Here is a 24,815-nt window from a genome sequence, read left to right as displayed (position 1 = left end):
CCATTGGGCTTCATTATAAAAAGATATTGAAATTTTTAGAGATTTACCCCAATCTGCAAAAAAAAAGAAATAATTTCTGATTTGGCATGATTTGACTTTAAGGTTATATGGGGGCGATTAGATTACAAGCAAAATTTGAGACTGGTTTGTCAATCCATCAAAATGTTGTTTTAAGACTATGGCTAATAGTTGGCTCCAAATATCTAGCAGGCACACTTCAACAAGAGCATCGCTAAAGCTGCAATATATGTCCACATTCCTGCTTTGATTGATATGGTACTTTTTAAAATGAAGAGAATGAAATATGAAATGGCTGTATAATATGACAAGTGGAAAAGAAGGCTAGGCGTTGGGTTTGTATTGCCAAGTGGGTGTGACACTGCCCCAAGGGGTCGGGGCATGCACCAAAATAAATAGTTGCTGTCTTTACGGTATAATGAATAAATATGCAAAGTTCCAAAATGATCCATTCAGAATTGCAGCCTGTAGATGATAAATACAAAAATTGGGCATGGCTCTGCCCTTGGGGGGTTGGATATGGAACAATATAAATAGGTACCACCCTGTTATTGAAATGATTGATATGCTGAATTTGAACAAAATCTGTTAATTATTGCAACCTGTAGAGTTTTACCGATAAATCTAACAAAAAAGTGGGTGTGGTACCACACCCCTGGGGGTCTGGGCATACACTAAAATAACTATTTGCTATCCTTACAGTATAAGGAATAAATATGCCAAGATCCAAGATGATCCATTTAGAATTCCAGTCTGTAGACAAAAAACACAAAAATTGGGTGTGGCTCTGCCCCTGGGGGTTGGACATGGACCAATATATATAGGTACAACCCTATGCTGGATCATTTCAAATTGGATCTAAATCTGTTAATAATTGCAACAAGTATATCATTTACAGACAAAATATCAACAAAAAGTGGGTGTGGCACCGCTGAAAGGGGTGGAGGAGGGGGTCGTGCACCAAAAATAATAGGTCAGCCTTAGGGTATAAGGAATAAGTATAAAGAAGTTTTCAAGATGATCGATTAAGAATTGCGGGCTGTAAGTGACACACAGACACACAAAAAGAAAATGGGCGTGGCTCTGCCCCTGGGATTTGGGCATTCACCACAAACAATAGGGATCTTCCTTAGGATAGAAGGAATAAGTATGCAAAGTTTCAAGGTAATAGGTTAAGAAATGCAGTCTGTAGATGACAAACAAATAAATAAAAGAAATGGGCGAGGCACTCCCAGGGGGTGGGGTAAGCACCAAAAAGAGAGAGAAATGGGGTTTTAACATCCACTCGACACAAACTAGGTCATTTCGGGACTAACACATGGTTCAATTTTATTTCAATAATTTGCTTGATCGTAGGGGTCTTTTTAGCAGTGGGAGGAAACTGGAGGACCCGGAGAAAACCCACGAGATTGGACAGGCAACCCAACTCTTTGTCACGTATAACCGGGAAATCGAAAAACCCCGCCAGTTGACTCAATGACAAGACTGTATGATACAGCGCGCGCAGCGTGCTCACCATTCGGCTATCCACCCCCCCCCCCTTATGGTATAAGGTAGTTACTTTAGTAACGTAAATTGTACCCGATACAATTTACGTTACTAAAGTAACTAGGTATAAGGAATAATTATGAGAAGTTTCAAAAATAATCCACTAAGAAATGTGGCCAGTAGACAACAAACAAATACAAAAAAGGTGTGATTCTGCCCCTGGGGGTCGGGCATGCACCATAAACAATAGGGATCATCCTTGGGGTGCAAGGATTAAGTATGCAAAGTTTCAAGATGATCAGTTAAAAATTGCGGCCTGTAGGCGACACCCACACCCACCCACAGACAGGGACAACGGCAATATACGTCCACATTATAAATGTGGACGTATACAAATTTAATATGAGCCAGTTCTTGAATAATTAGCTTACCCTAGGGTCATTTGGAATGACATGAATTAGGTATATCTCTGAGTCGAAATTTCATACACCTCTGTTATAATGATAAACACATTTAATAGAATTACAGGTTCCAGTGTGTTACTATGCTATATTTGTTCTCTACCTAACAGTAAATTAATGCAACTTGTCAAGCTAAATATGTCATAACTAGGAAAATGACCACCGGTTAGTTCCTTTATTTTATTCATTATGTGGAGGTATATTGCCATCGTCTGTGTGTGTCGCCTACAGGCCGGATCCTTTGGAAACTTTGCATACTTTTCCTTATACCCTAAGGATGGTCCCTATTGTTTTGGTGAATGCCAGATCCCCAGGGGCAGAGCCATGCCCATGTTTTCTTTGTGTGTCTGTGTGTTGCCTACAGAGAGAGAGAGACAGATAGAGAGAGAGATTAAGGTCCACTAGACACAAACTAGGTCATTTCGGGACTAACATATGGTTTAATTTTATTTCAATAATACGCTTGCGCGTAGGGGTCTTTAGCAGTGGGAGGAAACCGGAGGACCCAGAGAAAACCCACGAGGTTGGACAGGCGACCCTACTCGGATCCTTGCCACGTACAACCGGGGATTCGAAACCATGCCAGTTGACTCAATGACAGGCCTTATGATACAACCCCCCCCCCCCTTGTTGCCTACAGACCACAATTCTTAATGTATCGTTTTGGAACTTGGCATATGTATTCATTATAGATTTAACACCGTTCGACTTTCAGGGAATGCAGCTCGTAGACATGTGTTCCCTAAGTATCAGAAATGAATACAGATTCTTGGAATTTAACAACTTATTATTTCCTATGTAATGGACCTCCAACTAGTATATAGGTTCCCTAAGCTGTTCTCTCCAACTAATAAATCATCTTACACACATTTGTCTATTTATATAAATTAGTTACTTTGAAAGTGTTGACATAAACATACATTTGTATAATTATTGAAGGATTAAGACTAAGGCATTTAAAACAATAGTTAGAATAAACTTAACAAATCAAACACTTTTATAGTTGCCAGTCTGTCATAATTTGACTGACAGTTTAATTGTTGTCTGCCTCTATAATGACTAACCAAGCATTAATGAATATTAAAATATAGATTTGAAATTTAAAACAGAATTAAAATTAATAAAATAACATATGACCTAGATATAGATTAAGGACGGTAACTATTGATTTTGGTGCGTGTCCCAACAACCCCCAGGGACAGAGCTACGCCCCCTTTTTGTGTTTATCGTATATAGGCCACAATTCTGATTGCTTTATCTAGGAACTTGGTATGCTTGGACGGCAACTATTGATTTTGGTGCATGTCCTGATCCCCAGGGGTGGTGTCACACCCACTTTTTTGTTAATTTTTTGTCTGTAAATAAACTTACTCTACAGGTTACAATTATGAATATATTTTGTTCAAATTCAGCATTTGGACCTATTTATATTGTTCCATCTCCAACACCCAGGGGCAAAGCCACGCCCAATTTTATTGTTTATCGTTTAAAGACTGCAATTCTGAATGGATCATATTGGAACTTGGCATATTTATTCCTTACACCATCTATTTATTTTGGTGCATGCCCCGTCACACTCTGGGGCAGTGTCACACCCACGTTTTGTTAATAATTAGTCTGTAAATTTTGGAAAAACAAACCCAACACCTAGCTGTCTTTGCCTCTTATCATATTACAGTGGTTGCAGCCATTTCATTCTCTTCATTTTAAAAATACTATATCAATCTGAGTAGGAATGTGGACGTATATTGCAGCCTTAGTGTTGCTCTTGTTCATTTTTGGAAATAGGTGGAAGTCTGACAGGGCTATATCTGGCCAAAAAACCATTAGGATCTGCTTCAAAATTTGTTGGCGATGATGTGTTCAACCCTCTCATGAAAGATGCCTACATTACTGTCAATATGTTGAGTGGTCAAATGTTGATCAGTCATCACCATGTCATGAACCCGGGTAAGGTTTTCTTGGATGATTGCTGTTGATGGCCTTTCCGGACACAGGTCATCGTCAAGGCTCTCTCTGCCATTAAATTCCGTGGGACACTGTGGAAAAGAAACGGGCATCATCCCCTAAAGTGGAGACCATGTCGGCATGTATCTGTGTTGGCCTTAGTCCTTTCAGTTGCAGTCCTTTCAGTTGCATTGTAGCCAGTTTTGTCGATTTCTGGTGATTTCAATGTGTAGGTTCACTGGATGGTCTGGTATGAAGACAAATAATAACACTACAGTTGCAGTTCTTATCTACATGATTCATTCAATGATTGTACTTGTTCGTGGCAAACTTTGTTTCAACCCAATTATCTATCCTTTTCGGGCTAGGATCTTTTCAGTCAGCCCTTGTACTATATCATCAATGTTTATTTAAAACCAAATTATAATCCCAATGATTTATTCATTCTTGATAATTTGTCAAGTGCCACGCACAAGCAACTGAGCCTAATCATGACAATGGATTCACATGACTTGTTGACCTATTATTCTAAGAGGTAAAGTTTTTTGTGGGTGCATTCTTTGATAGAAATTTTATTATGTTGGATGCAAAGCAATGATAAATATATACGTATACAACTTTAGATAATTAAAATGAGAACAAACAAAATAGCATTGTGTCATCAACGTGACAATAGGTAAATAGTTTTATTGCTTAAAAGTCATATTTAGAAGAATCTACTTCTCATTGTGTTGCCAAACCAATGTCTGTTGTTACCATTGGCACCCCTTCCTCTACCTGGAAGGGGGTTCATATCTGGAAGGGGACCTATCGGATCATATCTTGGTCTCAAAAAATCAGCCCCAGGACGCCCTCTTCTTCCAGACATTGGATCAGGTATTCCTGAAATTTGGAAATGTGTTTGATCAATTTTACGAAACTTGGAATATCAGTGATAAATAATTTTCAGATATTCGCAGTTGACCATTTGGATGTCTTTATTGCCTCAATCTTATATCTTACCAAGCGCTGATTTTTACAAATAATTATATGTTTACATAGGAATAAACTATAAGGGTCTGCTAAAAACACAACTGAACAAATACAAAAATTTCTAATAATATTTGTTTGTTTATTAATAGCACATTGTTGCGCTGGTGGACATTAACCTATACTCGTGAAAACTGACCAGACATGATCAGTGTCTTTAGAGCGTAAATTGGCTAGTAACTAAGAATACCAAGGTTTATACTTACCATGAAAGTGAGGATTAAGATCGTAATCACTACCATGGTTTGTACTTACCATGAACATGAGGATTAAAAATCATAATCACCACATTTTAGACCATGATTTGTACTCGCCATGAAAGTGATGATTAAGATTGTAATCACCACTTATTATACAATGATTTGCACTTACCGTGAAAGTATGGATTAAGATCATAATCACACCATGATTTGTACTTACTGTGAAAGTGTCAATTAAGGTTGTAATCCCCAACTATCAAACTATTTGTACTTACCATGAGATCATAATCATCACCTATTATACCATGATTTGTACTTACCATGAAATGAGGATTGAGATCGTAATCACCGCCTATTATACCATGATTTGGAAAGACTGTACTAACCATGAAAATGAGGATTGAGATCATAATCCTCGCCTACTATACCATGATTTGTACTTACCATGAAATGAGGATTGAGATCGTAATCACCGCCTATTATACCATGATTTGGAAAGACTGTACTAACCATGAAAATGAGGATTGAGATCATAATCCTCGCCTACTATACCATGATTTGTACTTACCATGAAATGAGGATTGAGATCGTAATCACAGCCTATTATACCATGATTTGGAAAGACTGTACTAACCATGAAAATGAGGATTGAGACCATAATCGTCGCCTACTATACCATGATTTGTACTTACCATGAAAATGAGGATTGAGATCGTAATCACCGCCTATTATACCATGATTTGGAAAGACTGGAGCAAATGGTGAATAATGACGAGGCTGGTTAAAATCAAATGAAGGCGTCACAAAAGTTGAATGTTTTATTCTCTTCAGATATTCTTTTCTAGCCTTATACTTTTGCTTGTATATCTGTTAAGTAGGAATTAAATATTTATTAAAATTTCAAAGATCATTAGATCGTTCCTAACAGTGCCAAAATTAATATTTCTAACTCTTTATATATTGTAGATATATATCATATCTTGCCTGGAAACTGCTTGATATCTGAACCAGTGGTTGCCAGGCAGGATACGACCACATTTTGCAAGACATGGATAGAGAACAAGCTAAAAACAAAAGCGATTTTTTGTACGATCAGGGGACATAAATCCAGAAAGTTATGGTCTGAAATGTGCAAATATCAGGGGCTATAGTTACGATCCGATATGCGTGTTCATCGAAAGGAACCAAGATCTTTGGGTTATAAACATGCATTTCAAGTTTCATCAGGATAATACATCCACATGAAAATGTGGGCATATAAAAATTGTGACCTGTAGAGTGTCCACAAACAAATTGTGAATGCATGGACGGACAGGGGCAACGGCATAATATGTCCACATGAAAATGTTGGCATATAAAAAATGGTTCTCAAATGAAATTAATGCTTTGTCCTTGTTAATGGTAGATTTGACAAAATGTCCCTTTATTATCCAACCATCTAGCTTAACTGATGTCAGAATCAAAGGTGAACTTGCGAAGTTGAAGAGGTAATATCACAATAAATCTTGTCAGAAAAGATGTCTTATAAGGCTGTTCTTTGATCTTTATTGCAGAGTACCACTATGCCAACACAATTATAAAAAAACGAAACAAAATAAAGATCTAATTTAAACATACATTATGCAAGAGCTAAATCTGCCTATTGCAGATCTTTCTTTAGGCCTGAAATGTTATATAAACTATTAATTTGACATTTATTAACATGAAAAGACCATAATCAACTCTCGATGCCATCTTATAAATCTTCTAACAAAATATTTCGTCTTCAAATTAAAATGTATAGGTAAAACACTGTCCAACGAACATTATATGGCTTACATAAGAAACAAGCTTGGCTAGAGGGCATAAAACCGGTATCATTATTTCTTTTGTTACATTTTATTGTATAAGCCATGCATGGCACCAACTATTCTGATTATGTCATTTGTCACAGTGTAATTTGTATGCAATTTGTTCGTGAAGCTGGCATGGTTATTTGTGCATCAAACCCGCTCCCCGTTAAGTAGTAGGTCACAGATATTAACTTTAGCCTCTAGAGCGTCTACAAGATATTTCAAAGTGATCATGGGCCATAACTCTGGCAGTAATTATCGGTATCGTTGAAAATAAATAGGCTTCTTCGTCTTATGACCTTAAACACTGTGTATAAATTTAAAGTCAATCAGATATTAACTTTCGTCTCTAGAGTTGTGGATGCCAGACCGACGGATGGATGGACGGGGGCGACGACAATATACAACCACATGTCAATGTGGGTGTATAACCAGTGGCTGCCAGGCAGGATACGCCCACATTTTGCATGAGATGGATAGAGAATAAGCTAAAAACAACCAGCGGCTGCCAGACAGGATACACTCACATTATGCAAGAGATGGATGAGAACAAGCTAAAAACAAACATGATTTTTTGTACAATCAGGGGCAATAATCCAGAAAGTTATGGTCTGAAATGGGACTGAGATCTTTTAGATATAAAGATATGTTTTAAGTTTCATTAAAATCGGATACAAATTGTGACCTCTAGAGGGTCCATAAACTTCGTATCGCATTCTTTTACACAATTTGCGTACAAAGAGCGGACATTTTGTCGGGCAGTTTCATTTCGATTTTCCTGAAATTCGAATTCAACATTCATTATGGTGGAATGGTGATATATTTAAACAGTTTTTAAAATCCAAACTCAATCAAAATTACGGTGTAACGGTGATATATTCGAACGTTTTTTTTAAAACAGATAATAATTGTGACCTCTAGAGGAATCACAAGCTAAAAACGCAATTTTTCGTACAATCAGGGGCCATAATTCAGGAAGTCATGATCCGATATGCACGAATATCGAAAGGAACCAATATCTCTGGGTTATAAACATGTATTTCAAGTTTCATCAAAATTGGATCAAAATTGTGACCTCTAAGAGTGTCCACAACTTTGATATACCACATGTTATGTACACTATTTGCGTACTATTTTGTCCGGCAGTTTTATCAAAAAACATCAATCAGTCAGAAGGTAGTTGGAATATTGCTAGCCGGATGTGGACAGTGTGGTTGACAAGGCAAATACTAAAGGTGGGCGTGGCCTGCCTCTGTTTTTGTACGCCGTACAATCGTCATGTTTGTTCTACATATTGAAAACAAGTATGGCGATTATGTTGGGCGTTAATGTTTTTTATCTAATTATTTCTGTAGTTTTGTAATCGGAGTTCAGCTTTAAGTTTTATCAAAATTGGATAAAAATTGTGACCTCTAGTCTAGAGGGTCCATAACCTTTGTATTCCATACTTATACACAATTTGTGTACAAAGAACGTCCCTTTTGTCGGTCAGTTTCATTATGATTTTCCCGAAATTCCAATTCAACCTTCATTATGGTGGAAATGGTGATATATCTAAACGGTTTTTAAAATCAGAAATAAAATTGTGACCTCTAGAGAATCCGCAAGCTAAAAATGAGATTTTTCGACCAATCAGGGGAATTAATCCAGGAAGTTACTTTCGGATATTATCAAAAGGAACCAAAATCTTTATGATAAAAACATATATTTAAAGTTTCATCCAAATCGAATAAAAACTGTGGCCTCTAGATGACCCACAACCTTGATATACCATATTTTTACACTATTTGCGTACAAAAGGCGACCATTACGTCTGTCAGTTTTTTCTGATTATCACGAAATTCAAACTCAACCATCGTTATTGTATAACTATGATATATTCACACTTTTTTTTTTCTAAATCGGAAAAAAAGTGTGACCTATATAAGTTACGATCCGATATGCGCGAATATCGAAAGGAACCAAGATCTTTGGGTTATAAACATGCATTCCAAGTTTCATCAAAATCGGATAAAAATTTTGACCTCTAGAGGATCCACAACCTTGAAATACCATATTTTTACACCAATTGCGTACAAACAAGGGGTGGCCATTTTGTCCAGAAGATTTGGTCGGATTCTCACGAAATTCGAATTCAACCAACAGTAACAGTGATATATTCGAACGGTTTTGTAAATCGGATAATAATTGTGACCTCTAAAGGGACCACAAGCTAAAAACAAGATTTTGCATACAATAAGACGCCATAAAATTGTGACCTGTAGAGTGTCTACAAACAAATTGTGGACGGACAGGGGCGATGACATAATACGTATACATGAAAATGTGGGCGTATAAAAACTCATCATGTTTAAATGACCGTCTGCACTAGCCCAGTTGGAGCAGAACAGTTAGACGTTAAACTACATATTCCCACCTGGCACTCCATTTGACATTATACAATATTTAATAATTCTCAATTCACTGGTTAACAAAATATTCTATAGGCTATAATCAATCAAAAAATGTATCCATCCGAAGCGTGCACAGTTTAATTTTTCTCTCTTTAACAAACTACTTTGTGGCATTGTTTTATACAAAATTATTCTTATCAAGGACGTTTTGCTTTCATGTTCTGTCGTATAAACAAAGACACGTAATTTTAGAGGAAGATTACTGGCGAGAATTTGAAGCAGGTACTGGTCCATACACTTTTATTCTATCGTATTAACGGAAACATGTAATTTTGTAGGAAGATTACTGACATAAATTTGAAATGAAATGGAGTTTAACGTCCTACTGTTCTGCCCCGATCTGGGCTAATGAAGACGGGCATACGCCATACAGTGTGCTATGAGGTAAATTTGCTGGACAGTGGCACTACGGCCTACACTGATATTGAATTCCAACTGTCATGGGATCTTTTACATGCACGCCAATGTGTACATGGGACCTTGTTTTTTGTCCTATCCGAAGGACTAGACAGCTGTTCTTGTCAGGCCCTCCATCCTGCATCACTGATAAGGGGGAACCACGCCGGAAAATCTGGATGAATTTTCTCGGCCAATGCTGGGATCGAACACCCGACCTCCAGGCTAGCAAACCAGCATCTTACCCACTTAGTCACCATGACCCCCCATAAATTTGAATACCATAAGGGAATTAAATATGAAAACTAGCGAGATGCACCTACTTTTGGTAATATCAGAACAAGATATGCTAATGACATGAAATATTTCAGCTGAAGTCTATTAAAGGGAATGAAAGCTTACTGATGCTATTACCTGAAGCTAACAAATGACTTCTGGCGATCCCATTCTGGCCTGTATTAACCCGAACTAAAACTCCTGATGATCAAAATTTTGAAATAGCATCCCTGCATAAACCCCATTTCATTTACCTTTCAATGAAAATATAGCCCTTGAAAACTGTGTGATATTCCCCTTTCAAGGGGTTTTAGCTGCTCTTAGTAAATCAGAGAAGTGATGTAAGACATGCATATTGTTTTTTTTTGTTTTTTTTTTACTGCAAACCTGCCAGTTATGTTCTAATTAATATAATGCTGATGAATTTTCAAATCTGAATATTTGAGTTTATATCAAATCCTCTTTAAATCAATGTTTAAATTTCTACAACAGCTCTTTAAATCAATACACAAAAGGGTTTGTTCATCACGAAATAAGATTCAAATTACAATATAAATTGATTATAGATCAAAAAATTCATTTAATCCTATTTTGATTTACTCTAAAACAGATAATATATTTTTTGCATGTTAAAATATACCTTTAATAGGAAATACAGGAGAAGCACATGACACATTAACAAATGAGAAACCCACTCAAAAGACATTTCTTAAAGATGAAGCAATATTTTAAATGTCTTTCATCTGCATCACTGTAACTAACTTATTATATAAGTGAATTAAGTACCTGGTAATACACCATCAACTGTCATGGTTGAACTGAATACCATGACAGAAAAAAGGACGGTCGTACCAACTACTGATTTTCACATTTGTGTGATTTGTTACTTTTGTGGACAGAAAACTGTTGATGTGGAAATCAACAATTTCATTTTTGACCCAAATCAAAGAGGTCTATCCTTTTTAAATCATAATGCTACCTTCCAGTGTTAGGTCAGAAACTCTTGTAATAACTACTCCATATTTAGACATATATTTAGTTATAAAGCACCTGGCAGGCTGTTATTACATTGAATATGGATATCCTCACTTAACATTTCCCACCATTTTCATGTACATCTGGATTTGAAAAGTGAAATGACTTTTATCTGTTTTTTGCAAATACGAATGTGTACTTGAGTGTTAGCCTATATGTGAAAAGTAAATTACTGATCAAGAATCTTGTTCAACGGACTGACATTAATCTCTTATATTTCCAATAGACAGCTTTTGGGATGTCACACATAAGCTTGATGTCTGAGTGACCAAAATTACCCTCAGAAATTTCAATATACACTAAGACATATCCAGACATTATTAGTTCAAATATGGTCCAAAGAGTGCAAATTATATTAGAACTATTTCTTACCTGGTACCAATTTTGAGATAAATCTGTGTTACTACTACCACCTAAAATATCAACAAAATAAACATTAATAATCCACATCATTGTCTACAGACATTGATATTTTCTTTCATTGTACTTTTATTCATACACAAGATTTTGAATCTTCCAGTTATATCTCTAAAAAGAATATAACTCTAAATATGGCTCAATTTTCTTCAGTATTCACAAAGATGGGGGGTTGGGGATGTGGGGTTGGGTGGTTGAATGGTCAACGCGTTAGATCACAAGGTCTGTCATTGAGTCATGTTTTGCAGTTTCAATTTCTCGCTTATATTTGACAAGGAGTAGGGTCACCTGTCCAACCTACTGGGTTTTTTCTGGGTCCTTTTGTTTCTTCCCACAGCAAAAGACCCGTAAGTGCAAGCGAATTATTGAAATAAAATTGCACATGTTAGTCTCGAAATGACTATAATTAGGATGTAATGTTGATATATTTAAACAGTTTTATTAATCGGATAAGGGGAGTTGGATGGCCGAATGGTTATCTTGTGCGTGCTGTATATCATAAGGTCTATCATTGAGTCAACTGACGTGGTTTTGATTCCTTGTACCAATGGTAAAGTGTTTATTTTGTCTTAAATATTGGATATCAGAAGCCTATCTTTTCCCGGTAAGATCACAACATCAATGTTGATTTGAATTGAGAAAAATAATTTGTGTTTTCAACTTGTAAGACTTTGGATGATATTGAGTTAGAGACTTAGCTACTTTAAGTTTCATCAAAATCAGATGGAATCTTATACATATAGTGTCTAGAAGCTAAAAAAAACATGATTTTTCGTATGGTCCGATACATGCCAATATTGAAAGGAACCGAGATCTCTTGGAGATAAACCTACATTTCAAGTTTTGTCAAAATTGACCTGTAGAGTGTCCACAAACATGAAAATGTGGGCGGATAAAAAATCAAGTACTGTTCTTATAATATACAAGGGACTTGGAAGCATTCCAGAAAACTGTGTATTTTACTCCGCTGTACTCTGCCTCAAACATGAGACAAGTTACACTTTAATTTCTAGCACTTGGTGAACTAATTGTTTTTGGTTGAACTATTTACTATCTACTACTAAATAGATTCAACCATTCTCTATCCAAAGTAAAAATAGTTTCATTTTCAATTAATAAATTCACACCAACTGTGTCGTTTCGCAGGGAACTGTCATCCACTGTAAGCAAACAAAGCAGTGCACATGGTGAATAACACTTTGAACAACAATGGATGATCAATTATATACTGAGCGCCATGGAAAATGCATCACTTAGTTTTTCATATAACAAAATGATCCTGTAAACATATCTTATTTATTTTGCTTCTTATTTTGAACAATATTCAAATGGGAACACATCAATAACAACACATTTGTACACTTATGGATGTTTAATCTGTAATCAACGGTACAAAGTCAGAGGGGTCAAAACCAAAAGTACGACACAGATGTCAGTAGCGCTTGTGTCCTCCACGGGCTCTTACGCACGCTGTGCAGCGACGTCGCATGGAATTTACCAATGTTTGAAAGAAGGCCTGGGGCAAATTGTTCCATTCTTGGACAAGAGCAGCTTCTAAAGCAGCAATGGTGTGCATCTGTGGTCTCCGATACAGGCGGCGTCCAATCTCATCCCAGACATGTTCTATCGGTGCCATGTCCGGAGACATGGCTGGCCAGTCCAAGACATTAATGTTGTTAGCAGCCAGGTAGTCAATACTAAAACGGGCGGTATGCGGACGTGCATTATCCTGTTGGAAGTGCTGAAGTTGTGGGTACGCTCGAAACATCAGAACAACAATTGGTTGAAAGACAACATCACGGTAGGCTACAGCATTAACGCGACACCTGCAAATGTGTAGGGCGGTCCGGTGATGAAATGTGAAGCCTCCCCACACCATTACACTTCCCCCACCCCATCGATTCGCTTTGAAGACGCAGCAGTCTGCAAGACGTTCCCCAAGACGTCTCCATACATGTTGACGGCCATCAGCGTGATAAAGATGAAAGCGACTCTCATCACTAAAGAGCACACTTTGCCAGTCTACTCTTCTGATTGTTTGGTGTTCTTGAGCCCATATCAAACGCCGCCGACGGTGATGATCCCTGAGGATAGCTCCAACATAAGGTCGTCGTGCACGGAGTCCTACTTCTCTTAGACGACGTCTTACAGTGTTGGCACTTACTCGTCCTTGTCTTCCGACGACTGCTGCACCTGTTCGAGTCGCTGGGCGGAATCTGTCACGCAGATGAGAGATCCGGATATAGCGTTCTTGAGCCAGGGTTGTAACGCGTTGTGGACCAGGACGTTGACGATCACGTGTTGATCCAGTAACTCGAACACGTTCCACCAACCTTACAATAGTGGACTGATGACAATTGAAGTGTCTGGCAATAGCACGTGTAGACATGCCAGCCCTGGACATACCCATGGCTTCATTCCGTTGATTTTCAGTAAGTCTCGGCATCTCTAGCTCGATTCCTTCACACGTCCAACAACAAATTACGACAGATTGACGTTTCACAGTTCATGTACTGCACATTAAGTTGAAAACATGCTTTTAAAGGGCTCACACACAATGCTGCACGTGAATATTGGGTTTTTCATGTGCATCTCGTGCAATTTTTTTTTGTGCACACGGGCCGATACTTTTGCGTTTGGGAGCATTGTGTGAAACAATAGTTCATAGTATTGCATAATATTATACATACAAAACCACTTAGTAATATTATACATACAAAACCACTGGGCCGATATTTTTTGCGTTTGGGAGCATTGTGTGAAACAATAGTTTATAGTATTGCATAATATACTATTCAAAAAAAGTAGGGGATATTTGATTTTGGGGGCATAATACTAAAATATGCAAATGACTACGAAAAAAGTCACTATAGAACCTAACAGAAGAAACATTTCCAGTTACATGTGACGCCCAAACGCACCAATAGCTACCGCATGGAATGCAGGTGATGCTTGGGATCATCATGGGGGTCCAACCCAAGATTTGCACGACTCTGACTTTGAATGTTACAGTCATTGTGGCATTGAATTCCAGGGTGGAAACATCAGTTTAATTGTTTTAGTGACCAGAAAACAAATTTTGATATGCGTCGGCTTACCCAAAATGAAAGGTTACGTGCCCTTGGCATGCTACAGATCGGCAAAACACAGGCGGTTGTGGCGCGGACGATGAATTTTTCTCAGTCTGTCATAAGCAGGCTATGGTCCAGATACCGTGATACACAATCTGTACAGGACAGACCACGCTCAGGTCGACCAAGGGCGACAACTCAAGCCCAGGATCGATTTATCCGTACCTTGGCCATGAGAAATCGTGTCATCACAGCAAATCAGATCAGCGCTCGTCTTCAAACAGACACTGGTGTGAGAGTGAGTGGCCAGACGATTCGGAATCGACTGCATAGGGGTCACCTTCGCGCCCGACGTCCTCGCGTGATCCCTTGTTTGAGAGATCATCACATTCAGGCAAGACGTCGTTGGTGTAGGGATCGTCAACACTGGGATAATCGACGCTGGAGCAATGTGATGTTTTCAGATGAGTCAAGGTTCACTGTTGATTTTTTGGACAGACGTAGGAGGGTGTGGCGTCGTCGAAACGAGCGCTTCCAAGACGTTAACGTCATCAGACATGATCGATTTGGGGGTGGTTCTGTTATGGTGTGGGGAGGCATCACTGTTGCTGGAAGAACGGCTTTACGTGTTGTTGCAGGGCGTGTTACAGGCCAGTACTACCGGGACAACATCTTGGCAGTCCATGTTGTGCGGTTCGCACGACGTCATGGCCACCGTTTCATCTTCCAGGATGACAACGCAAGATGTCACAGGGCCAGGATCGTTACAGGTTACCTCCAAAACAGAACATCACCACATTACCTTGGCCAGCACTGAGTCCCGACCTCTCCCCCATCGAGCATGTCTGGGACATGCTTGGACAGAGGGTACGTCAACGTCAACAACGTCCTGCCAATGTCCAAGAACTTGCTGCTGCGTTGCAACAGGAATGGGACAATCTGGACCAAAATGACCTTAGACGTCTCATTAGGAGTATGCCACGTCGGATCAATGCTTGTTTGGCAAACAGAGGAGGATTTACCCGTTACTGACTTGGTTGTGATGCTGTGGTAACTTTGCTGTTTGACCCCGGGTATCATTTTACCCTTATAATGGTCAGTCTGTGCCTTACTTAGTCTAACGATCATTTGGAATAAATCGATGAATGTGAACTTCATTTCATTTTGTCATTTGTTTCTTCGTCAGTTTCATTAGGTGACTTTAATAACACTTAAAAATCAAATATCCCCTACTTTTTTTGAATAGTATATTATACATACAAAACCACCTAGTAATAAAATATTTGGGAAAAAAAGTGATGCGTTTTCCATGGCGCTCAGTATATTTTCAACTAGATGATAAATGCCACCACTGTCAAAATGGTACAGTAGCCAGCCTATAGTCCTTACCATGGTTTGAGAAATATATTACAGCACCATGACTTTTAATTAAATCTATTTTTATAGAGTACAGCATTTGTAAATAAAGGTTCACATTTTTAAAAATTCTATCGAGTTAGATTTATACGTGAATTGGTGACTAACCAAGTAAATATTATGTAGAAACAAGAAAAAATGAGACCGTAAGTAATCGACATATAGACACAGCCATAAAAGATCTATTATGTATATTTACAAAAATTCTATCGAGTTTGATTTATACGTGAATTGGTGACTAACCATGTAAATATGTAGAAACAAGAAAAAATGAGATTTTTAGTAATCAACATATAGACACAGCCATAGAAGATTTATTATGTATACATACAAAAGAAACTCAAATAAATGAAATGTACACATAGGTTAGGATATTAAACAAATATAAATAGCAATTTTACTTAATAAATAATTGAAATTTGTTCTAGTTCTAGGGTGAAATTGAAACATGAAGTCAATAGCCCTGTTTACACTTGGCCGTGATAAGTCTGTTGTTCTCGGCACGGTACCAGGCCGCGATACATTTCAAGAAATTGACTCGTTTACATTACTATACAATAACCGGTCTTGGAACTGTGCCAGGCACGCCAAATGTTGGACTCAGTACGGCATGCCTATGTTTGACCCGTTTACACTACAAAAAAATTAACTGTACCGTGCCGTGCCTAGCACCGTACCTGGCACTCCTAAAATTTGTAATGCAAACAGGGTTAATGTACGAAGGTAAGCATAGACATCCTGAATAAAATCAGATGTTTTCTTTAGTTTTTCTTCCCTGTATTTTATATTTTACCAGAAGCATTTGACAAGTTTTATCACTGGGTTGTGTACTTCACTTGTTATACAACGTAAGTAGCCAACTAAACAGCTACAATTTCAATCGTACCAAGTCATCGTCCACTGATCTACAAATAGAATCACTGAAGTCTTGTGCATAACACAGCTATATGAACAGTGGTACCGGTAGTTTTGAATATGTTTTTAGATCTTGTATAGAAATTCAAAACCGTAAAGAAGAAACAAAATAAAAATATCCTTTTAATTTGATTGTAAGCATACCAAAAATGTACTGTGTGCGCAATACCTGTCCCTCGTCTGATCAGATGTTTATAAACCAGAATAACAATACCTCAACAAAATCAAGAATGCATAAGATTAACAAATACAGTGTTTTACTATCAACGATTTTCAGAGTATTATCATTGAAATCTAGAGTACCGGTACATAAGATTATTAAACACAGATCTAGGAGTTTCCTCTCAGTTTTTATATGAAAGCATTCACATTTTCAACAGTGCTACTAAAGTACTCCAGGCAATAAATCACCCATTAAATGGAGGAGCATAAAAAGACTGTTGTTAGATGACTATTGTGTGGTACAAACCTTTAAATGTAGTCAAATAAAGTTTTCTCCAGATAAAAGGATCTTTATATATGTTGTTGAGTTGTTTACATACTTCTCCCATTCTTAATAAACTACCACAATCTAAATAACTTAATATCTTCAACTAAAATATAATAGAAAGAAGACAATAATAAATGGACATCAATCCAGACCAAAAAGCACTGAATTCAAAACAGGGATATGATTGCAGTCTCCTACAGCCGTTTAATGTTTGAAAAAGCCGATTGATAAAACAATGGACTGGCAACTAAGGTATCAGCTCAAATAACAAAGAGTTCATTATTACTTGTTGATTAAAGACATCAATGAATTTGTCAGTGACTAGGCCAAACCTTGTGAGAATTAACCACATGGCAGATGTGGCTCATGCGGTTCTCATTTTAAGTATTAACAGAACACAATTTTTATGGGAAACAACCACTGGTTTTATTTTTAACTGTAATTTTGATATTCCTATAAATATGCAAGGGGGGTTGGATGGCCGAATGGTATTATAAGGTCTGTCATTGAGTCAACTGGCACGGTTTTGATTTCCCAGTTGTACATGACAAGGAGTAGGGTCGCCTGTCCAAACTCTGGGGTCTTCTCCGGGTCCTCTGATTTCCTCTCAGTGTTAAAGACCCTACGCACAAGCAAATTATTGAAAAAATTGAACCATGTGTTAGCCCCGAAATTACCCCCCTCTCTCTCTCAATACACACAACTTGTGAATGCCGACCTCTAACTTTTTGTTGATTACTGTTAATACCTAAGAGAATGGGAGCTGGTTGACCCTGTTTCACTAAAGAGTGCTGGTTTGTTTCAGAATGGATTAAAAACCCTGGTTCAAAATCCACACAATCAAACCATATTAATAAAAAACATAAAGTTCCAAACATTATCAAATCGTTCAGTCTTGATTTAATGACATGGACATTTGAAGTTTATAATAGTTTCATATTTCCATTCGATTTCCTGCAAGCCATCTTTATCAATGTTAAGAGTTTAATCTGGAAAAAAAAAATTCCTACAGAACAGATGATAGCATTTATCGGTAGAATGTTCAGAAGATTCTACAAAGATGAAAGATAATGATTCTAGATATGGAAGACCAAATGGGACAATATTCATGATTCCTGTTTCTACATTCCAGTTTGAACATTTTAGACACAACATTCTAAACTAATGATTCTTGTTTCTACATTCTTATGTTAACATTTCATGCACAAAATCTGGTGTAATAATGTTCATAATTCATTATATTTTTCTGGACATTTTCATTTCAAGATTTTAACTTCAAGACGTTTTGAAACGTAGAAAATATTTTCATAAGAGTTCAAATTCCAGATTTTTTTTAGATACTTTCAGAAACCAATGAATTGATTTCTTTGTCGTGTAAAATTAAGAAATTATTTTTTAATTTTAATATTTAATGATATATAAAAATTACCGATAAAACGCCGAAAATGAAACATAGGGTCAATTTTTTGTTTAAAATGTTGATTTTGTGCATGAATTGTTGACATAAGAACGTAGAAACAAAAATCATTAGTTTAGAATGTTGCGTTCGTGTCTAAAATGTTCAAACTGGAATGTAGAAACAAGAATCATGAATATTGTCCCATTTGGTCTTCCATATCTAGAAGGCTTCTTCATTTCACAATGAATATAAATTTTGAAAAGATTTGTCCACAAAATTTTTTTTAGAGGACTTGAGGGATGGATGGATGTCAAGTAGAAATGGGTGTAAAGAGATATTTACCTGTGATTCATAGTTAAGCCCAAGATAACCAAAGATCTGTGGTAAACCAAGAGCTGAAATGAATTGAAATGCTGTTTATCGTCCTATTTTTCTGATCCATCAGGACTAATAAAAACGACCATATGTCAGGTGCTATGGCTGACTCTTATTTGGAATTCAAGCTGTCAATGGTTATATTTACGTACTGACCCTAGCAAGGGTTAAAAATTCAACTTTAACTTTCCATAGCAGATCAAAATATATAAAAAAAATAATAGCATATCAATAGTGTTAAAACTGCAAAAGATGAATGAATTCCTGGCTTTTCCTTGTAACTTACCAGAATTCAGTTCCTGTAGTAAAGGTAAAGCAATACCATCTTTAATTAACAATGATAACCGATGGAGATTCTTAAAAGTTCTATTTCCATCTATATACAAAGAAAGACAAATATTAAAAGCCATTACTATGAATGATCTATTATAAATATGTCAGCATTGATATCTTGAAATTTTAGTCAATAACACAAACAGCAAATAGACACTAGAACTCCTAAGGTGATTCTTAAAAGTTCTACTTCCATCTATATACAAAGAAAGACAAATATTTAAAGCCATTATTATGAATGATCTATTATAAATATGTCAGCATTGGTCTCATGAAATTTTAGTCAATAACACAAACAGCAAATAGACACTAGAACTCCTAAGGAGTACTGGGGTGTTTTGGTGTGTGACGTTACGTCACGCCTTTTCACATCAACATTCAAGTTACACCATAAATTATTGATTATATTAACATCCAATCTATATATATATTTGTGACTGTCGTTTGTCTGTCTGTCTTTCTGTCTGTCTGTCTGTCTGTTCGGGGTTGGCGGCTACACTAGGTCTGCCCCGAGTCTGAAATTTGGGGTATAAGGTTACCTCGGACCGGGGAGTAACATAGGCCAGGTGGCGTTAGTCTACCACTTCCGGTTTCGGAGTTATGACCCCGAGCGAAGCTGGTCTGTTCGGGGTTGGCGGCTACACTAGGTCTGCCCCGAGTCTGAAATTTGGGGTATAGGGGTAGCTCGGACCGGGGAGTAGCATAGGACAGGTGGCGTTAGTCTACCACTTCTGGTTTCGGAGTTATGACCCCCGAGCGAAGTCAGTCTGTTCGGGGTTGGCGGCTACACTAGGTCTGGCCCGAGTCTGAAATTTGGGGTAAAGGGGTAGCTCGAACCAGGGAGTAACATAGGCCAGGTGGCGTTAGTCTACCACTTCCGGTTTCGGAGTTATGACCCCCGAGCGAAGTCTGTTCGGGTTTGGCGGCTACACTAGGTCTGCCCCGAGTCTGAAATTTGGAGTATAGGGGTAGCTCGGACCGGGGAGTAACATAGACCAGGTGGCGTTAGTCTACCACTTCCGGTTCCGGAGTTATGACCCCCGAGCGAAGCCGGGTATCCTGCTAGTATTTAATAAAGTGGAAAAACCTGTCATTTTGAACTTTTAATAAAACCAGAAGTATACTTCATGACCAAACTTTTTTATATTAATTGTTAGTAGACATCAGGTTCATCATAGATACAAAGGTCAAGGGTCTTGGAATGATTAGGTCACCATCTAGATGGTGAAAAGTAGAACAAACTTCAAAGTCAAATCCGGAAGTAAACAAAATCGAAATTCAAAATTCGGCTCCTAAGGACTGTTGCCATTTGAAGTAGGTACAATACAAATTTTTTTTTTTTCGAAAATCGGAATTAAAATGGCAGTGGTGGAATATCGATTTGAATGGTTTTTTTGTAAAATCCAATATGGCGGCCAAGCGGTTGAAAATGTTATGGAACAAGGCCTTTGAAAATGAAAGATAATATCTGGGGCTAACACCACCATATGTCATTTTTTTGTCTATTTTTAAAAAGAGAACTATTCATGTTCAGTAAAAATCGGAAGGCCTCAGTAATTTCCGAAAGTTTCCGGAAGCTGACACAAAATTTTTTAATATGACATTTTGAAGGCATCAGTGTGTTCCTTATTTCTACCAAGTTTCAACTCGATACCTCAAATAGTGACGGAGATATGCCATCTTTGATGCTAATATTAATCGAGTGAACTTTCGAATTTCTAAAAAACGTCAGTCAGAGCACATATGGGATTCGTCCAAAGAATCCAAAAATGAAACTCGAAGAAGATTCGTTGAGAAATAATCGAGATATGGGCAATCTGAGATTATTTTTTGTCCCATCCTATTCATCAAAAATGACCCAATTTATATTTAATAAATAGACGCACTGAGGCCAACCACATCTACATTGACAGAATGTTTGCATCATGTACAGTTTTAGCTGCACAAACTGACTAAATTCCAGAAAAATAAAATAAAAACATGTAAAAAACTTTCACCATGCTAGATAACCCCAAATAAAAATAACATGTTAAAAATTCTTCACACCAAAAACCAGGTAATGGAATAAATTTTAACATCTCGTTATAACCCTACTTCACAATACTTTCAACTAAATCTTTGTTTTCTTATGAAGTGTGCAATGCTAGGGTGGAGAATTTTGCCCACACATCCGCATTTCCTCTACTCTTCGATGTGCATGTTTTGCTTTTTTTTATCAGCGCCATTCCTGACATGTGGGAACCACTAAATGAGGTGTGCACACTGCACAAATATGACTAAGAGTAAGACATCCAGAGAAAGGCCAGTAATACATGTAGGTATTTATCAGGATTTGAAGCAGTATTTTAGGAGTTAAGTCTTCTAGGTCAATTAAAATAATTCTTGTTGCATCTACCAAAAGTGAACTAACCTGTTTCAAGTGAAGTAATATAATCATCAGGTTTTATCTGAATATTTTTAGTTTCGTAACTTGAAGCCAGTTTTCCTGTAAATAATATTTATATAATCAAATAGATAATAAAGCTATTAAATTACATGATGATATAATAATAATAGTAATAATAATGTATATTTATATAGCGCCAATTCCATCCAAAATTACATGCTCAAGGCGCAGAAAAAGATACTCTGTACACTGTACACTATTTACACTAGTAGCTTGATCACTCATATTCTAGATTAAATAAATGAGTTTTCAATTTTGTCTTAAACAATTCGAGAGAACTTGACGTTTTAATGCTGTGTGGTAGGGAATTCCATACGATTGGTGCATAACATCTAAAAGATTTATAACCAAAGGATTGCAATTTGAATTTCGGTATGTGTAAAAGGCTCTGTTCTTGGGAACGAAGATTTCTTACTGTTCATAAACTTGCAAAAGTTCAGTCAGATATTCTGGGCTGGATCCATTTAAGCATTTAAACACAAGACACAAGATTTTGAACATAATTCTGGAATGTACTGGCAACCGGTGAAGTTCCTTCAGAATAGGTGTTATATGAGAGCGTCTTGATGTTTTACTTATTATTCTCGCAGCGGTGTTTTGAACAGCTTGTAATTTTGACATTAGTAATTGGTTCAGACCACTTAAAACACCATTACAATAGTCTAACCTAGAGAACACTAGAGATCGAACGAGAGTATGGGCTGTTTCATTTGTCAGAAGATGCCGGATATTTCCAATGGCACGGAGATGGAAGTAACATACTTTGCAAATGTAGTTGACATGTGTTTCCATTGATAGGGCTGAATCGAGCATTACTCTTAAGTTTTTAACATTGGTCAGCGCCTGAATGTCCGAATCGGCAATCGTTAAAGTAGTAGAGTCTAGGTTTGATAACTTTTTATTTGTTCCCACAAATAAAACCTCCGTCTTATTATCATTTAACTTTAGCATATTAGATGTCATCCATGACTTGATCTGTGTGGTGCAAGCTGAGGTCCGTTGGTAGAAATCAACATAACAATCTGCCGAAAAAGTACCAATAATCTGGGTGTCGTCGGCATAAGAGTGATGATTAAAACCATGATTACTAATTACATCAGACAGTTGGTTGGTGTAAAGGACAAAGTGTACCGGACCTAATACAGATCCTTGTGGAACTCCACAGGCTAGAGATGTTCTCTCTGATAAGTTGGTACCAATGAGAACAGACTGGCTGCGGTTTTGAAAATATGACTTGAACCATTTTAGAGGATACCCATCTATACCACAGCGGTTTAAAAGATTCCCCAGTAGACGGGTGTGGTCTATGGTATTAAAAGCAGCCGATAAATCGAGCAACACCAGAGAAGCAATACAGCCACTGTCTGCAGTAGAACGTAGATCATTTACAACCCTAAGTAGGGCTGTTTCTGTGCTGTGATATTGTTGATATGCTGATTGGAAAACATTCAACAAGGAATTTGCAGCAAGATGTTCATTTAGACGAATATTGACAGCTTTTTCAATAATCTTTGACAGGAACGGTAAGTTTGAGACAGGACGATAATTTTTCATAATGTTTTTATCCAGGTTGTCTTTCTTTAGGAGTGGAAGGACAATAGCCGATTTAAAACAGTCAGGAAATATACCAGTTGTTAAACTGTTGTTGATTAATTGAGTGAAGAATGGGAGAAGTTGATCAATAAGTTGAAGGACAAGGTGTGTTGGGATTGGATCTGATAAACATGTTGTAGGTTTTGATGCCATGATGATGTTTTTGATTTCCTCTTTACTACAGGGTCTGAAACTGCATAATTTATGTCCGCCAAATAAAGTTGTTTGGGTATTGTCAGAATATGTAGATGAATTTAGTCCACCGCGAATCTTCTCAATTTTGTTGATAAAGAAATCATTGAACGAGTCAGCTAGACTTTTGTTATTGTCTGAGCTAGGAAGTTTTCGATCTGGTTTTTTACCAAGAAGGGATTTCAAAAATCTATGAACTTTACCAGGATCGTTGTTGCAGTTTTGAATATAAGTTCGACAATACTTTTGCTTAGATTTACTAATGATCTTTAGATAGTCACTTTTAGCTTTACAGTAGATCTGGTGGTGGATTTCATGGGTCTTCCTAAATTTACGCTCAGCTCGATGACGTAAGCTTTTTGATTGTTTGACTTCATTATTGTACCAGGGAGCGCTGTTCCGTACAGTCACAGTTTTGTTAGTTGCTGGGGCATGTTTGTCAAGTAATGGAGAAAGAGTATTATTATACAGATTAACTTGAGCATTGACATCACTCATTGGATCCAAAAGTAGTTTTGAATTTGAAATATCAACTCGAAATGTATTCCAGTCAATGGCTTTAATGTTTCTGCAAATAATTTCCTTTTTAAGGTTTTGAGGTATAGACAATTTTAATATTGCTGTAATGTAATAATGGTCAGAATTTTGTCTATTTTCTACATGTACTTCCTTGACAAGGTCAGAGTCATTTGGCGCGAGTACCCAATCAAGAGTATTACCAGATTTATGAGTTGGTCCCATAACATGTTGATTATAACCTTTACAGTCGATGAGGGACACATATCTTTTGACATCCGACTTTATTGTGTTATTTATCTGTATGTTAAAATCACCAAGAATTATGGTATTCGGTTTTGAGTATGAAGACAACAAAGTTGCAAATTCCTGGTAAAAATCAGACGATGAAAGTTTATTCTTTGCCGATGGGGGCGGCCTATAAATGAAAACTACTATAAAACACTTGTTAGAAGCTGTAACTCTTAAAGGTAGCTGTTCAAACGTTTTAGCTTCAAACTTGTTTGAGAGAACTTCA

General features: G+C 37.2%; 1 protein-coding gene across 2 annotated transcripts in view; it reads right to left on the bottom strand.

Moving 5' to 3' along the window:
- Positions 1 to 4,567: 4,567 nt before the first annotated feature.
- Positions 4,568 to 24,815, bottom strand: part of LOC126828614 (F-box only protein 7) — a 33,137-nt gene continuing 12,889 nt past the window's right edge. For both annotated transcript variants that reach the window (XM_050558493.2, XM_050558494.1), the window contains exons 4-10: positions 21,962 to 22,036; positions 19,505 to 19,594; positions 19,186 to 19,238; positions 17,424 to 17,547; positions 11,508 to 11,548; positions 5,836 to 6,010; positions 4,568 to 4,796 (exon numbers count right to left, since the gene is read on the bottom strand). In XM_050558493.2, coding sequence (XP_050414450.1) covers positions 4,621 to 4,796; positions 5,836 to 6,010; positions 11,508 to 11,548; positions 17,424 to 17,547; positions 19,186 to 19,238; positions 19,505 to 19,594; positions 21,962 to 22,036 — 734 coding nt within the window. In that variant the 3' untranslated portion in view covers positions 4,568 to 4,620. The remainder of the gene's footprint in view (positions 4,797 to 5,835; positions 6,011 to 11,507; positions 11,549 to 17,423; positions 17,548 to 19,185; positions 19,239 to 19,504; positions 19,595 to 21,961; positions 22,037 to 24,815) is intronic.

The sequence above is a fragment of the Patella vulgata genome, chromosome 7, assembly GCF_932274485.2.
Source record: "Patella vulgata chromosome 7, xgPatVulg1.2, whole genome shotgun sequence".
In the NCBI taxonomy this organism is placed as follows: domain Eukaryota; kingdom Metazoa; phylum Mollusca; class Gastropoda; family Patellidae; genus Patella; species Patella vulgata.
Note: the sequence above shows the minus strand (reverse complement) of the source record. Positions and strands in the feature narration are given on the sequence as shown.